The sequence below is a fragment of the Pinus tabuliformis genome, chromosome 3_2, assembly GCF_031772625.1.
Source record: "Pinus tabuliformis cultivar Carrire ecotype Pingquan chromosome 3_2, CPIR1, whole genome shotgun sequence".
NCBI classification, from domain to species: Eukaryota; Viridiplantae; Streptophyta; class Pinopsida; order Pinales; family Pinaceae; genus Pinus; species Pinus tabuliformis.
This window is the reverse complement of record NC_142302.1, coordinates 292,344,839-292,362,002: the sequence shown is the minus strand read 5'-3', so window position 1 is coordinate 292,362,002 and position 17,164 is coordinate 292,344,839. Positions and strand designations below refer to the sequence as shown.

Genomic DNA, 17,164 nt, shown 5'->3' with positions numbered 1-17,164 from the left:
GTTTAGTCAGAGTTTTGTTGCCCCTAAATTAATGAAAGTTTCCATTGTGAAGCAAATTGTAGTTAGATTTATTAGCCATTGGTGTGAAGAGGCATATAAGGAAAATAATGACTAACTTATTCCTTACAAAGAATGTATTAATCACCATGGATTAGTTGAATCCATGAAGTCAAAGTCTACTGCCACAACAAAGATTTTGATTCCAACAATGATGAAGGGAATGTGATAACTATCCAAGAAATTATTGTTCTTTTAAGGTAGATAGTGTCTATGTCATTGAAGAATTGATTTACAAAGGGTTTCCCATTGGTTGCATTGTGTACTAAACCCTAATGCAATCCCTAGGTTTCAAGACTTCTTAGTGTTACAAGAATTGAGGTACATGATTATAGAACACATATAACACTTATCCATTGTTTTAAAGATGCTTAGAGGATACAAGTTCTACAAAGAATTAAGAAAGTATTAAATATATCAAAACCTTGTCCATTATATGAGATTATTGTACATGAAGGGACATTAGTTGGTCGAAAATGGATAAAGACAATCATGGAATTATTTTTTAAAAATATGGTATAAAGAACCAAATAAAGTTGATAGACAAATAAAATTTTATCAAAAAAGTTTTGGGAAAATATTGAAATTTTTTATTTTTCTATTTTTTTGAGATAACAATTTAAAACCATATTAAAAAATGAAAAGTTGCCAATATAAATTAAAGAATCATTTCAATCCCCAAAATATTTGATATGAATAAACTTAAAACAAACCATATCTAAAAAGATATCCACTATCATTAAAAGCAACCATATCTAAAACGATTTCCATTATCATTACTTATTACATATGGCATAGCAAAGACTCAAAGGCTATTGGAATTATTTTAAAGAATGCTATAACCAGGACTGAGGTATATATACAAAAAAATTGATCATTTAACATGAAAGACTAACTCATAAAAATGTCAAATCAAAACAATAAATGTTACTTCTACAATATTTCATTCTTTTTAAACAATGTTTCATTTTTTTTAAATAATCTTGAATATTACAATACAAATTCAATAGTTAAAATCATACAAGTGAATATGAGAATGTAAAAAACTCATGTAGAAAACTTTCTTGAACAAAATTCAGATAATTTTTCAAATACACTCTCTAAAATACTAAGCTTCATGCACTATCCTAAAACCTTTTCCAAAATAAAATTATATATATATATATGAGTTGTTATCAACTTTAAAGTAAAGAAAATAACTTTAGTAATAATGATTATTTTAAAGATATCAAAATACCCTTTCAAATAATGACTAAATTACATAATTTCCATTTTCTATTATTTAAATTCCTAAATAAATTATTTAAATAATAAAAATGATTGTAAAGAAAATTACTTTTCTCACAGTTTTAAAAAATTTTAATAGCAGGAAATAGGAGGAAATTAAATAAAAGATACCAATATGCCAGACGAGGCCTGCTATGATAACTAACCATCATTGCATGTGGTATCATTGAAATTGATGATATTTCAACTCTAATACAGATGGGAAGGAAAGGAAAATCAGAATAAGATTAATATTCTCAAAAATAATCCATGGTATTCATGTTTAATGCATATATAATTCTTTTTTAATAAGTCCAATTGAATCAGTCATCCCTTTGTTCGGGTCCAGTCAAACAAAACTGATAAAGATTAAAGGTTGAGAGATGTTCAACTAGTAAATCAAGGTCGTATATTTCAAAAATAAGTCGCACATGCTAAAAATAAACACCTATAACACATCGGAAACCTTCGGATAATATATATTGCTGAGTTTTAGAAACAGAATTAGAGAAGAAAACAAGAGAGCTGCCTACGTTTTAGCAAAGCTGGTTCCGGAAATGGGCGCGGCTTAGGGATTCCCAAAGCTAATTCCTGTTGAGTTCGCAGTTGCTCTTCAAGCTCACGGATTTTTTCACGTGATTTTTTCTCAATCTCTTCTCGTGCAGAACGTTGCTCTGCCACCCGTTGTTCCAATACTTTTGTAGCCATACGCAAGTTCTCTTGTCCCTAATAAAACACGGAATGTCATGAGAATATCTCCTCCAAATATAGAATAATAGTCGAATTCCGTTATCTACTGTAACTCAGCAGTCCAATATACTTTACGGCCTATGCTAGTTCACGTTTCCTATATGTCTAAAAAATTTCCTACATTTTCGTGTAAGCTAGCATTCATAAACCATCTGTTACTGGAATAGTGGAAAGTCATATGACAATTTTATGTTAATAGCTTTATGTAGGCAAAGGAATAATTTGTGTTTAGTAAAAGATTCCGGGGCATCAACGGAGAGGAATGTGTTGTTTTTCAATGTAAAAGTACGTTGGACCTCGGTAGGAGTCATTATCTTTACAGGCCTTTGTGCTTATCTAGTCTATTGATTTTATTGCTATGAAATATAATTTTATTATGTATTGGGTGTGAATGTGCACTTAAATTAATAAGCCAATATCATTAAAACAGTTTTGCGTTTTTATATATACAAAAAAATGATGTAAATAGTTGATTGGTGTAAAATTTAGTTTTTATCAATTTTCACGTTCGACTCCACTAGTGGTACATGGACATGGCATGGGAATTTGGCAATGGACAGAAAAATTTTATTGGCTCTAATATAATAAAGGGAGGAAACGCTGATGCACATATGGGTGGACATACCATTTAGGAATGGAATATATATGTAATGAACTTGAGCCAGCCACGTTATGTTATAGCGGAAGCTTAGACTGCATAATCTGGTCTCGCAGAGTAGATAAAAATGTGCTTATGGTGGTGGAGACATACAAAAATATGTCGGCACAGATTATGTCATTGTTGGCCAAAATTTGGAAATGGCAGGTCCTCATCAAAATCATTCTATTCGCATCGGTGGTATGGAAGAGCAAGATATTAACATAGGATAATCTCATGAAAAGAGGCCATTGGGGTCCGGGTCACTATATATTCTGCAGGGCGTGACCCTCAGCATCAGAATCTGTCTCTCACATTTTCTTCACATGTCCAATTACCAATAAGATCTGGGATTGTATATTTGTGGCACTCCAAATCCCATACAGGAGGACAAACAACTTTGACGATTGCATATAGAAATGGCACAATGTTACAGAAAAATATAAGGAGCTTCCCCTCTCCATCATCTACGAAATTTGGAGGGCGTGAAACAACCAATTGTTTGAAGGAAAGGAATACAACATCAGTTGGATTGTTCGCAAGGTATTTAAATGGATTAACGCAAGACTATTCACACTGCTGATCTCTCCAATAAATTGAGCCCTACATTGATTAGTCATCAAGCTGGATTTTTTGATGGAGATGCACAGTTGGGTGGATGTGGACGTGGAACATAGACAGAAGCAAGCAATATTATCTACATTGGAACTGAGGCCTAGGCACCAACATAATAGCTGAGACAATTGCATTATGGGGATTACTCTAGTTTAGGGACTATTCTAATTTACAGAGCGAAAGAAACTAAACTGCCTACCTATCTATGGGGATTCCAAATTTCTCATTCACAGAATTCACGGGACAATCAGAATTTGATCAACCTTATTATTGAGTTAGATAAAGAAGATAAAACACATGAGTTTGATCCACCCTTATTATCGGGTTGGATAAAAGACATCAATCACATCTTGAAATCGCTCATTGCATACACTATCACTCATATATACAAAGAAGCTAACGGAGACGCGGAAACATTGTCAATGGATGGCATTCTAAAACGCAATGGATACATGAACTTTAGACTCATGGTGAACAAGACTACACGGGATGAGGGTCTGCTTAGCCTACCGTGACACTCTTTTCACACAACAAATTTCCTTTCTGCTTTATTGCGGTATTTCCGGTTTATTCCAGTCAGCATATATTAGAAGATAGAACTATGAATGTCTGCTTGTTTAAGAAAATAGCTGGTTATTAGGCTGGGCATAAATGGATATCTTTATATACTGGACCAATTTCTGCATTATATATGAAGATCCTTCACATATACTGGTTTTATTTTGTTAATAGAATCAGAAATAAAAGGTCGCATTATATATGAAGATCCTTCACATATACTGGTTTTATTTTGTTAATAGAATCAGAAATAAAAGGTCGACTCCACTTGAAACTCAAGATAAAAATGAAGGATAAGAATAAATTATGAAAGTTATATTATATCACTAGACAGTCATAATGAAATCATGCATACACATGCATATATCCACAAGCATGCCCGCAGGGGTCTACTCTGGTTTACACAGCAAAACATGTCTATTGGGATTTCAAATCTCTCATTAATGGAGTCAGAGGACAATCAACGTTTGATTCATCCAAGAGGATAAAGCACATAATGGGATCGCTTACTGCATACTATCACTCATATATAGAAAAAAGCTAAGAGAAAAATTGTCAATGAATGGCATTCGAGAGGCGAAAAAATTGTCAATGAATGGCATTCGAGAGCCCTATGGATACATGAACTTCGGACTCATGGTGGACAAGACTACACGGAATGAGGGTCTGCTGAGCCTACCTTGACACTTTTTTGCACACAACAACTTTCCTTTCTGCTTTATTGTGGTATTTCCTGTTTTATTCCAGTCAGCATATATTTTTGTCTTATGAAGATTTAGTGATAGACTTGTTTAAGCAAATAGCTTGTTATTAGGATTGGCATAAATGGCTATCCTTATATACTGGACCAATTTCTGCATATATATGAAGATCCTTCACATATACTGGTTTTATTTTGTTAATATAAGCCTCTGAAATAAAAGTTCGACTCCACTTAAATCTTAAGATAAAAATGAAGGATAAGAATAAATTATGAAGGTTACATTATATAACTAGACATCCATAATGAAATCATACGTAGATATGTATATATCCACAGGCATGCACTTAGGGGGATTACTCTGATTTACACAACAAAAGAAACTAAACTGCCTACATATCTATGGGGATTTCAAATTTCTCATTGATGGAATCAGGGGACAATCACAGTTTGTTCTATCTTTAAGGATAAAGAGAATAAAACACATCATTCCATCCTATCGGATTGGATAAAGAAGATAAAACACATCTTGGGATGGCTTACTGCATACACTATCACTCATATATACAAAGAAGCTAACAGAGAGGGGGCGGGGGGAATTGTGAATCGATGGCATTCGAGAGCCTTATGGATACGTGAACTTTAGACTCATGGTGGGCAAGACTACGCGGGATGAGGATCTGCTTAGCCTACCGTGACAATTTTTGCACACAACAACTTTCCTTTCTGCCTTATTATGGTATTTCCGGTTTTATTCCAGTCAGCATATATTTTTCTCTTATGAAAGTTTAGTGATAGACATTTTCATAAACTTTATATTAGAAGATGGAGATATGAATGTCTGCTTGTTTAAGCAAATAGCTCGTTATTAAGCTGGTCATAAATGGCTATCCTTATATACTGGACTAATTTCTGCATTATATATGAAGATCCTAAAGATCCTTCACATATACTAGTTTTATTTTGTTAATAGAATCAGCCTCTGAAATAAAAGTTTGACTCCACTTAAATCTCAAATAAAAATGAAAGATAAGAATAAATTATGAAAGTTACATTATATCACAAGACATCCATAATCAAATCATGCATACATATGTATATATCCACAAGCATGCACGCAGGGCTCAGAGCGTGCATATATATGTATATATACACAAGTGTGCACGCAGGGCTCATGGGCGAGCGTGTCCCGTTTCATTGATGTCCATGTAAAACATTTTTATAGCACATATAGTGAATACTGCATAGCATTACAATATCCAATTCACGGGCTAATTTTCCACAAATTATAAAATGAATCAGACCATTTCGAGGCTACGAATAGAACGCTTACCATTTCCTGCGATTCCTTAAGCTGTTCCTCTTGTGCTTTTTGAATATTTTCCATATAAATCTGTACTTGTTCGTTCGAATATCGACCAGAGTCGACGTCCTTGTGCTTACTTGACCATTCCTGCAGATATAAACCAGAATTAGCAATGAGATCTCTATATACTCATTTCCACTATATTTGACTTCTGAAAAGTACACACATACCTGAGCTTCGTGGAACAACTCATTAGAATAGGGATGGCCTCCATTTTGAGCAATTATAATGTCTATATGCTTCAACAATTCAGTTTTTTGCTTTTCTATCACTGTTTCTGATGTGGTTTTAGAATCTCCTGCAGTCATCAGCATAGGTTTATATATAAAAACAGGTCATTTTAATGGTTGATAAATATACGGGTTCGGTAAAAAGAAAACATATAAGAAAGGCTAGATTCCATAATAGTTGTATTTTTTTTCAAACCCATATGACATGATGAAGGACAGTTGCAGTGGCCTAAAATTAATAGGCAAAATACCATGTTAGATTATTATTGAATACATGATGATGAGGAGGATGGTTAAAGTTCGCTGAGCTTGATAAAATTTGGAGGATGGCTAAAGTTTATTAAGATTCATAAAATTTATTTATTTTTATTATCTGGTTTATTGAATCAATCGATATGCTGTGAATTATGTCCACGAACACATATACATCTCACTCACAAGATCAAGGAGAGGAGGAGTGGAGTTTGTGTGTACATGGAGACTGACGATATTTCGCTGCATGTAGCTCGTGTGAAGCATAGTTACCAAATTCGCCAGAACCCGGTCAAAAGATACGAAAATTTGCTGTGTCCGTTGAGTGTCCAACAATTTACCGTAAGGGGTTAATTCAGTATGTTAATTCTCTCGCATAGGTAGCTCGTTAATTGATAGATTATATTATATGAAAATCTCTCATATCTAAAAGGATTATTCATTAGATGTTATACTATGCCTACAAAAGCACATAGATGATGGCATATACAAACAATGAATACAAATGATTATTTATGGGATGTTATACTATGCCTATTGAACAAAAGTAAGTAGATAGAGGATGGTATATACAAACAAAAGAATGGAAATGAGGGTTAAAAAAAAAAAAAAATAGAAGGTAAAAATGAAAGTGGGGAATTTTTTTTTTTCAATTTTGGAACTTAGAAATTATTAAAGGAAAATAAAGAATGTGTGAAAGTAGTTTAATTTTATGAGTAGTTATTTTTTATTTTTGGAGAGATTATAGATAAATTAATTTCTACATAAATTTTATTATATAAACAAGTGCTACGTAGTAACTATAGGAAAATTGAAATTTAGATTGTTGAAAGGTGAAACTGTTGTGAAAGTATATAATTTTATTTAGTGACAGGTCTAAGTTAGGGAATCAATTTTTTACCAACAACTAAATTAATATATTTATTTATTCAATTTTTGGGAAAAAATAATATATCCATTGATGCTAAAATTATGGTAATCTCAGTTTTTTTTGTGCTCACTGTTGTAATTAATAGAAATGGAGCAAAAATCAAAATCTTTATGAATTTTGTTGAGATTCTAAATTTATTAATTATCTATCATTTAAAAAAAAATTAATAATAATATTTAAAAAAAATTAATAACAATGTTTAATGTATAATGAATAGTTTATATTTTAATTTTGAATTAAAATCATTGTTATTTAAATAAATCTATTCACTATATTTAAAAATTTCAAAACGCTTAACTTATACAATTTTAACCATTATTATTTTTTTAATATTTTATTATTAGATTTAAATTTAAGAAAAACCTTCACATACAATTTTCATATATTACACTGTAAACTATAAACAAAATATAATGTAATAAGATAATCAAATGTAATTGGGCTAAGATAAATAAAATATATTTGAATTTAATAAAACATATAAATAAACAATATGTGGAATTACTTCAATCCGATAAAAAAAGTTTATAAAATTAGGTAAATATATAAATTTTCAAAAATTTTATAAACCAGTTATTTGTTGTGAATCTTAAAGGTTTAATTTGTCTAAAACCAATTTTATTTCGAATAACAAAACTCTCATTTAAAATTATCTTTGGTAAAAAAAGGAAAAAAAAACACTATTTGTATTCCAACTAATAAAACTCCCCTTTAAAATTATCCTTAAAAAAAGAAGTGAATTTTTTTACAAAACAATATCTCTGAATTAGATGCGAGAGTGGAGGGAATTTAGCCAATCCCTAGGTCCTCTCATCTTGAACACGACGAAGTCACATGCTAGAGAGAATGTCATTTTTGGAAGTGTTAAAAGTGTCGAGAGCTTTCACTAGAATGGACGAAGCACTAAGTGATAACTCTTATTTTCCCATGAATTCCACATAACTTATTTTCCCACAAATTCCCCATAAAAAAGAGTATCTACATCTATTTGTAATGCAACAATTAGTACAAGAATACTTTCACGTTTTATATATCTCATATTTGTCTTTGAAGTGCCTAAATTACCTCAAAGTATGGAACAATTAGTATAAGAATAATTGCACATTTTATATATCTCATATTTGTCTTTGCAATTCCTAAATTAAATCAAAGTATAGCCTATACATACTAGTTGAAAATAATGAAATTCTAAGAATAGCAAATATTGTAATACTTGGCTGACTAGTGGATGAGGAAGACCAATTGAGAATTTGAAGCTAAGATAAATAAAATATATTTGAATTTAATAAGGCATGTGAATAAACATTTTGTGCAGTTACCATGTAAATTTTTTATAAAATTAGGTAAATATATAAATTTTCAAGTTTTTTATAAAGGAGTTATTTGTTGTGAACCTTAGAGGTTGAGGTTGTCCAAAACCAATTTGTATTCCAAATAAAAAAACTCTCCATCTTTGGTAAAAGAGGGAAAAAAAACCATTTTGTATTATCATTCAAAAAAACCAAGGGATTATTTTTTCCAAAAAATTATCTCTGAATTAGAGGCCATAGTGGAGGGAATTAAGTCGATCCCTAGATCCTCTCATCTTGAACACAAAGCAGTCACATGCTAGAGAGAAGGGCATCTTTGTCAGTGTTAAAAGTGTTGAGACAAACTCGATAGCTTTCACTGGAATGCACGAAGCAATAAGTGATAACTCTTCTTTTCCCATGAATTCACCGCAAAAGAGAGTATCTACATCTATTTGTCGTGCAACAATCAGTACAAGAATAATTCCATGTGATATCCCCACACAATGTAAATATTTAAATTACTGCACACAAACAAAACTATTTATTATTTTAAAGTTATAAAAGAACTTTTCTTGAATTAGTTTATGAAAAAGTAAAATAGCAGTTATCTCTAAATGTTATTTTACATGTTGAAGTAGTTAGGTTTTACAGTTGCTTGTCCCTAACTGATTTCTTGAGGATTTTTACAAAAAATATCAAGAAGATAGGGGTATCTGAGAGGAGAATGATGAGAAAAAAAGTTAAACTGTGTTGAAATGTGAGGCCACTTTATATGGCTACGTCTAGTTTGGACCAGATAGCGGTGAGATGGTGACTTCTCATAGAAAAGGAAGAGTTCTCATAGAAAAGGAAGAAAGTTTATGTATTCGAGAACTACGTCTGTTTTGGACCAGATAGCGGTGAGATGGTGACTTCTCATAGAAAAGGAAGAAAGTTTATGTATTCGAGATCACTTCAGGGGGGAACTATTTGGCATAATAGTCTCAAAGATGGGAGGCAATGAAACGAGAAGCAAGATGTGGGTGTAGGCTGAAACAGGAAATATTTGGGAGACATCAATCCAGATAAGTGGAAATTCCTCATGTTTATTAGTTAGACATTGACTTTGTATGTTGTTATACTCTATGCATGATAATCACTACCAAAAAATAGAAATTGACTAGTTAGTTTATTAGTCTATGGTGTTTGCTTAAAAGAGTCCATAAATAGATATTTCATGCATCTAAACAAATGATAGAATACTCAGCACATAGTAAAAAGGATATAGCCAAATTCAGTAAACCATAACTAGAAAACTCACAGAGATTTGTAAAAAAAATTATCATGGTAATAAGATAAACTATTTAACACAACTAAATTATCTATGCACTAATGAGAATGCCAAATCTCTGAATCAAAAAAGACAAATCCTGGATACTGTGGTACTAACTAAACCATAAACACAAGGACAAAATAAACAACTCAATTCAAATAAGTAATAAAGGAAAACGAACACATGTACTAAAAACAATTACGATAGTAAACCCTCAAGGATTCTCCCTCGGTAATTTTGAAAATCCTAACCGCTAGAAAAGCAGGGCATACAATAACACTATTGTTATTGCGATCACACATGCTATATAGAAATTACAATATTAGTTTGACCAATAGGATACATTACCACCTCAAGAATATAAACGAGAGTAACAAGAAAATGCATATGAAGAACTGAAATTTATTCATAATGGCAATAAGATTGTCCAAACTCTCTTCGAGAAAAGAATTTAACTGAGTCAGGCCAGGGTTTGAATTTACCCAACCCTTGGCACCATTTACAAACACCGAATTGCCTACCTTCAGGACGACATTAACAAAAATAACTATAGATACTAAAAAAACTGTTAAAAACGCAAGAGGACTGCATAAAAACCCTTAGCATTTACCAAATGTATACAACCGATAATGTTTAAACAAAATCACTCATAATATCATAGATAAGACAGTCACAACAAATATTTCATACTTCGAAGACTTTATAAAGCCAAAACCCCCAACCAAATAAAACAAGCAGAGAACCATTAGGCAATGCAAGTACCCAGAAATGGATGAGCCTACCATTACCGTGTTTGGGGAGCCGAGTATGGGTTCCATCCAGCTCTTCGCCCAACACTTTATCTCTGCAAGAGCCCTCCACCCCAGTTGGGAGGAGGACCGAGGGTTAAAACCATAAACGATAGCGAAATAAAGATTGAGGAAAGAACCATATTAGATAAAACTACTTGTTATAGACATATTTGGGCACTGCAAACCCAATCACATATGTCCATAAACCAAGGGCTTCTAAACCCCTAAAAGTGTTGTTTCATACCCTAAAGGATCAAGGTCAACTGATTACATCATTTCCCAGAAGTTCTCCCTAAAAAACTACTCAGAACTAGTCAAACCTGGACCATCTCACCTGCTCCATGGTCAGGGTGCAATGCATCTCACCTATTACACACGAGGGGTGCGATGCATACTGAAAAGCCCTTCTATAGGGTGCAATGGGCAAGAGTAGACAAATGGCAGAGACAGTTTGCTAAGTGGATGATAATGGAATCTTCCAAAAACTTCTCCAGGAAACTTGCCTCTCTGAATTTGCCCAGGGATGAGTAAGAGATCAATGAAATCTCCAAGTGGAACCAAGAACTATCAGTGAAATGACACTAATCAAAATCCCAGAAGCTGACTCACTCTTCTGCAAACATCTATATATGGATCCCTCATCCAAGAGATCCAAAGGCTGGAATTTTGTAATTTGCAAGGAAGTGTTGTTGGTTTTTCTTTGAAGACATTGTTGGGTGATCTTTCTTTGTATGAGGTGAAGAGGGCTTTCATGCTGGGAGGATGATGCTAGATCAGACAGCCTGGTTGTAATCCTCTCTTCTACTACTTCTATCAATAAAGTTGTTTGAGTTTTCCTCTGTATGCTTGTATATCTCTGAATCTTGTTTATGTATGCATTTATATGGTTAATGTACATCTGATCCTACATTATTTATGGTTATAGATCTCTATACTTTGATGGTATTTTGCTGCCTTGGTTCTACAGGTGTTCCTTGAAGTGGGACAAGTGAGAAAGGAGTGGTGAAAGCTCTATCAAACGAGAGAGGAAACAAGCAAGGAGACTAGCGAAAGACTAAGGTTGGTGCTCTCTACTTCTCTCTCATCCATCTCTCATAAAGGAAAACACAAGTAACTTTAATATGTTTGTTTCTAAGATAGCTACCCGTCTTAGTGGGACTAGCAGCTCTGAATGGACACTAGTTTTCCCGATAATAAAATGGTGACTCCACTAAGGAGCGAATAGTTTGTTTTGTTACTGTTGTTTGTTTTATAAACCATAGATGGAGCCTGAAGTCAAGTCATCTAGCCTTCGAACTGCTTTTTCTATGCAATTGCAAAGTAGATCAACGCTACTTCAGTTAATCTCCGGGTTGGTGTATGAACTGAACATCTAGCTTGTAAAAATCCTAAGTGCCTTGGTGGTAGCTCAAATAACCTCATTAAATTAGCCCCTATACTTTGGGTTTACTGACAATCATTAGCTCAGCCTAAATCCCTGAACTTAGCTGCAATCTGTGAGCAAAAACCAAGCTCAGTCTCATCCCTGGACCATCGCACTGTCTCTTCTTGGTAGTTTGGATGCATTGCACCTCCCATGTGCTATAGGTGAGATGTATCCCTATTTCCCTATGTTACAGGTGCGATGATTAGATGAGACTGTTTCTGCCTCCATATTTTGGTTTTTTCTTCATTATCTTCAGCTTTATTCAGTAGTTTTGCTGTCTATGATCAGTATATCTCTATTGAAACCATCTTCCTTTGCATTATTAAACCTCCATTAGAAGGAATTGTGAATGTTTTTTTATGTATTTTTCATCATTTACAATTCTCTTGTGCAAACAGTAGCTTAATCGAACTGTCGTCTTTTGATTTGAAAGTGTCAAAAGTGTCGTTTTCAGTCAAGAAAAGGAGTATTACAAATCATTCCTCTTTTAGATATTTGATTACACTTTTTCCATTGTATTTTATTTGAATCATTAGTATTTCAAGTGTCGAAAGCAGTTTAAATTAAAAATCGCAAAGTGACGTCTTGACCCTACTTTCGTTTTTTGAAAAGAAAATTGTTAGTACTGTCGCTTTGAAAGAAGAATAGTTCAGATATGTACTTAGCATTCTTTTTGTCATTCATACATTAAGAAAGCGGAAAACAAATACATGCATGTGCATTTGCATTAAGACTGCATGCTGAAGTTGATTTAGGAAAAGTGCATCTAGTGTGTGCTCTCTGTTCTACGCTGAAAGAATTTCATTTCTCTTTCCTTAGTAGCTAGGATTTTCATTGCAAAAAGAAAGTAAATGACTATTTATCATCTTAGATTGCACATTTAGGAATTGTATATCTACATCACACAGTGAACCTTAAAGGCAAACTTCTTAAGAAAGACCAACTGTAAAATAAACTTCAATGAACATAAAAACGCTTTGGAACCTAATGCACAACATTTAGAAGTCTAGGCTAGAGATGTATTCCGGCATCGTAAAGCCTGGTAATTATCGCTTTCATCGTAGGTTGAGTGATTCCTCCTCTTTGAGATGACAAGTGCCAGTACGGACTTGTGCTCCCACGTACCGTTGAGTATATATTGGGAGACCATAATAGGCTACATCCTTTATCCTTAGGAAGCCATGTCTGCCGCCCTATCGATCGTAATGCACTAAACACAGCGTTCGGGAAGATCGACTGCTGTACCGTAAAAAGTATTCTGCAGTTTTGTGATTGGTTTGGTAATCCCTTTGTCTAGTTTTTCAAAGCAGTCACTTTCATTCCTTTTCAGACTCCTTAAAAGAAAAGGTCCATCTGAGCACTTGTCACTTCAGGCTCATTAAAAATCGAAAGTGACTAGAGTCATCTTTAGCTTTTTCTCGACTCTTAAAAATTGGAAAAGCAAGTTGTGTCAAAGCATCATAAAATTTATTTTAATCGGAATAACATCAATGTTCCCTCGTTGGTCTTTAGGTTGAGAAATGGAGTCTACCAATCAAGGATTTCCCCTTGGAGGAAATCCTAGTCCCTTCTCCTCTTGGGCAGATGTTAGTGCTCCACACATGGCCACATTGTCCCTTCCAGGACTCACAATTGGCCTGCCAGTATGGCGTTTCTCGACCTCTGTCATTCAAAACACCGCAATTCCTCAGCAATCAAATCAGAAACGAGATGGAGTTGCTCCCCCACCTTCTACTTTGTTTGTTTCTCCCTCCCCTTCTTCCTCTTCGCTTGGTGAAGCTAGTAACGCTAAAAACCAAGTAACTGAGAAGAAGAAGAAAGGGAAGGAGAAGAAGAAGAAGAACCCAACAGTAGAAGGGGCAACTGCACATCATCTGGCGAAAATCCACACACTGCACCTTCCAAACCTAAATCTCCATGTGTCATTTGCAAGGGAGACCACTATCATCAAGATTGTCCCTGCATCCCATGGATCTTGAGGGATTGGTCTCCCTGCTTACACAATCCGGTGTCTTCAACCGCTGATGATCATGTTGAAAGCACACCGTCAACTAGTGAAAACAAAGTCAATGGACAAAAAGGAAGATCCAAATTTCCTTGTAGACTGTGTGAAGGTGATCATGCCCTCCACCATTGTCCCTTCTTAGACGAAGCTAAAAGAGTCTTGGATAACCGTCCTGCATCACCACAGCGACTTCCTCCTGGATACAAGAAACTCTTGCGAGTCCATCACTAGTTGAAAATCCGACTGACGCACCTTTGTTGTCAGTCGAAGCACCTATCATTGAAGATAAACCCTCTGAGTCCACAAGAACCAAAGTCAACAGGTCGAGATGGCAGTCTGTTGTGGCCACCAAACCCCCCTCTTCGTTTGATATTAGTAATAACATCAAGCAAAGGGGGACCCTTAGCCAAAAATCCAAAAAATATTTTTGTTTAAAAAATCTTTTGTATCAACTCCCTAAAAGCTATATCGCGTCGCAATGGAAAAAGGAGCGCTTGCCCAAAGTGCAAAAATGCACTAAAAAGGAGCGACGCGAGAACCCATCGCATCGTGCGCATTGAAAGCATTTGAAAAAGGAGAACCTAAAGAAACGCTGACGGCCGATATGCGACGTCGCACGTCGCAATGTCACATGAGCAGCACAAAGTGACAAAACGAAAACATTGCGATGTTGCGATCTGCGATCTGCGACCATGCAAAGCTGCGATCTGCGATATTAGTGATCTGCGATAACACTTAATAACGTCGCAGCCATCGATACTGCGATACCAATCACAGAAAAAACTCATCGCAAGAATTCTCCGACATACACGGTAGATCCAAATTTGAACGCGCGCCTTAAGGGAAATTAATGACCGCATGCTTGAGTATCCAGAAATGATTGCATCGCATTTATCGAAGAGTCAAGTCATGATAAATGTCATTAACTTCGCATTCATTAGAGTTTAATGCTTTCATGTCAATCTTTTCGTCATTTCCCTTCTTCTTTGCGTAAACTGCAAGACATACGACTGATATAAATCTATATGCAGGAAACATCTAAGGAAAAGGGAAGAGCGCCAATAAGCCAACAGAGAGAAGATGCCTCCGCAATTGGATGCCGCATGCAGCAGAACCGCGGATTCCAGAGTATCGCCCAACAGGCACTGATGAAAATAGACTGTCCAAGACTCAGAGTCAAAGGCACACAAAAGCAGTGTGTTTACAAAAGATCCTGAAGCTCAGACTTGGTAAAGCAGAGAAAGAAGCGCAAGAGAAGAAAGACGCTCCAGAAAAGCCTGGAACAAAGAATGGAAACAATTCTCGAAACAGGAGGTTGTCCATATAGCGTGACTTCTAACTCATTGAGTCATTCGCACGACCGGAAACCGAAATAGCAACAACAAAATCAGTTCAAAAAGAAACTGGGTTGTACTAAGTGTGCGCACAGCGAATACACCCAGCTAGAGAAAGGTTTTCGAAAATATCTTCTGGTCTAACAGAAAGAGGTGCCAGCGCTTGTTGTTTCTAATTTTCAAGCTCGAACAAAAGGAAAGGACAACCAGCCGACTCTTTTAGGGCGAACAACGCATTGCTTACAGCACTAAGGAGCAGATACAGAAACGGTTAGAAATTAGATTCAGTTTTTAGAAATAAATTTGTTTTTAGTAAAAGGGCAGTCATTTGAAGCCGTTCCCTGAATTTGTGTAAAGTAAAATTAGTCGGTTACTAGTATTTAACCCTTCTCGTTGCATTGCAGAAGGGTCCGAAATTTTGTCAAAAAACTTGTCCTCAGAACATGCACTTTTGCACCCTCGGAGGGGGTTTTTGATGAATGGACGGATCAAGATTTATTTATGTTTTCATTTTAATACCTGCTACTGATGTTGCACTTCTGTACTCTTAGTAGGCATTAGAAGCAAGTAGAAATATATCATTATTGATTAAGGTCTGTAAGTTTAAAATCAGTCATAAATGGTACTTTTATCTCTTGACTAGTTTCTGCTTGCATTCTTAGAGTAATATACAGCTGATGTTATTTATATGTTAACGTATGAATGAGTAGACTACCATTTGGCACTTTTGTACGGTGGAGTCATTGATTTGTGCTTAATACATAAATAGCTGATTATGCAATATGCTATTCACAATCGTTTTGCTTAACTTTTTACGCAAGATGGTTCATCTTAATTGATTTATATTCTCATAATAGCTGAATAATCTTCATTACCAGTTATTTTGTGAAATCTTTCTAGATTGCATAATGGAAAAATTCTGCCCTGGGTTAGTGTAGATTAGATGTATTGTTTTTGTTAGATTAAAGTAGTATAAAATCATTTCAGAATTTAGAATTAAATTAGTTAAGGAATAATTACAGATTTTCTATTATCATTTTCTACACACACACACATCACAATTTTCTACACACACACACACCCCTTAGAACGGGAAGCTGGTCCCGTCATCCCCAGTCGGACCCGCTACACCAAACGGGCATGGAGCCGCCAACCAGGTTCCCGACCGGGTGGGTATCCCCCTTGTTGTTGACCCGATTTCAGGGCCCTCAACATATTTGGCGCTAGAAGGAGGGCACGAACTATGAATGGCACCTAAAGCAATATCCAAATACCATTCTGAGAGTAATACACCCTCATCAACTCCCTCGACTTCTCCAACACGGTTAAACCCGGAATTTGAAGTCGCTCGAGTATCCACCACTGCTACATATTCGAATATATCAGACCAATCTATTATTGAGCCCCCAGAAATTCAAACTTTGATTTGTAAACTCCAGGGATTCTCCATTTTTAACCAGAAGTCTGATAAATCTAAAAGCACCGTGACTTCGCAGTACAACCCTGCTCATCCCCTTACTAGATTAAAGAGTGAAAAATTTGGCATACAACCAAGTGAACTCCCTCTTCCTACCAGAAAAAGAGCAAGGAAAACACCTCAAGAGTCTGACAGTAAGACTCCTTCATCCACTTCGTCCATATC

The 17,164-nt window shown here is 35.0% G+C and overlaps 1 protein-coding gene across 3 annotated transcripts in view; it reads right to left on the bottom strand.

Moving 5' to 3' along the window:
* Positions 1-1,545: 1,545 nt before the first annotated feature.
* Positions 1,546-17,164, bottom strand: part of LOC149180751 (immune-associated nucleotide-binding protein 9-like) — a 143,820-nt gene continuing 128,201 nt past the window's right edge. For all 3 annotated transcript variants that reach the window (XM_089416276.1, XM_089416277.1, XM_089416275.1), the window contains 2 exons: positions 5,917-6,036; positions 1,546-2,049 (listed from right to left, as the gene is read on the bottom strand). In XM_089416276.1, coding sequence (XP_089272402.1) covers positions 1,828-2,049; positions 5,917-6,036 — 342 coding nt within the window. In that variant the 3' untranslated portion in view covers positions 1,546-1,827. The remainder of the gene's footprint in view (positions 2,050-5,916; positions 6,037-17,164) is intronic.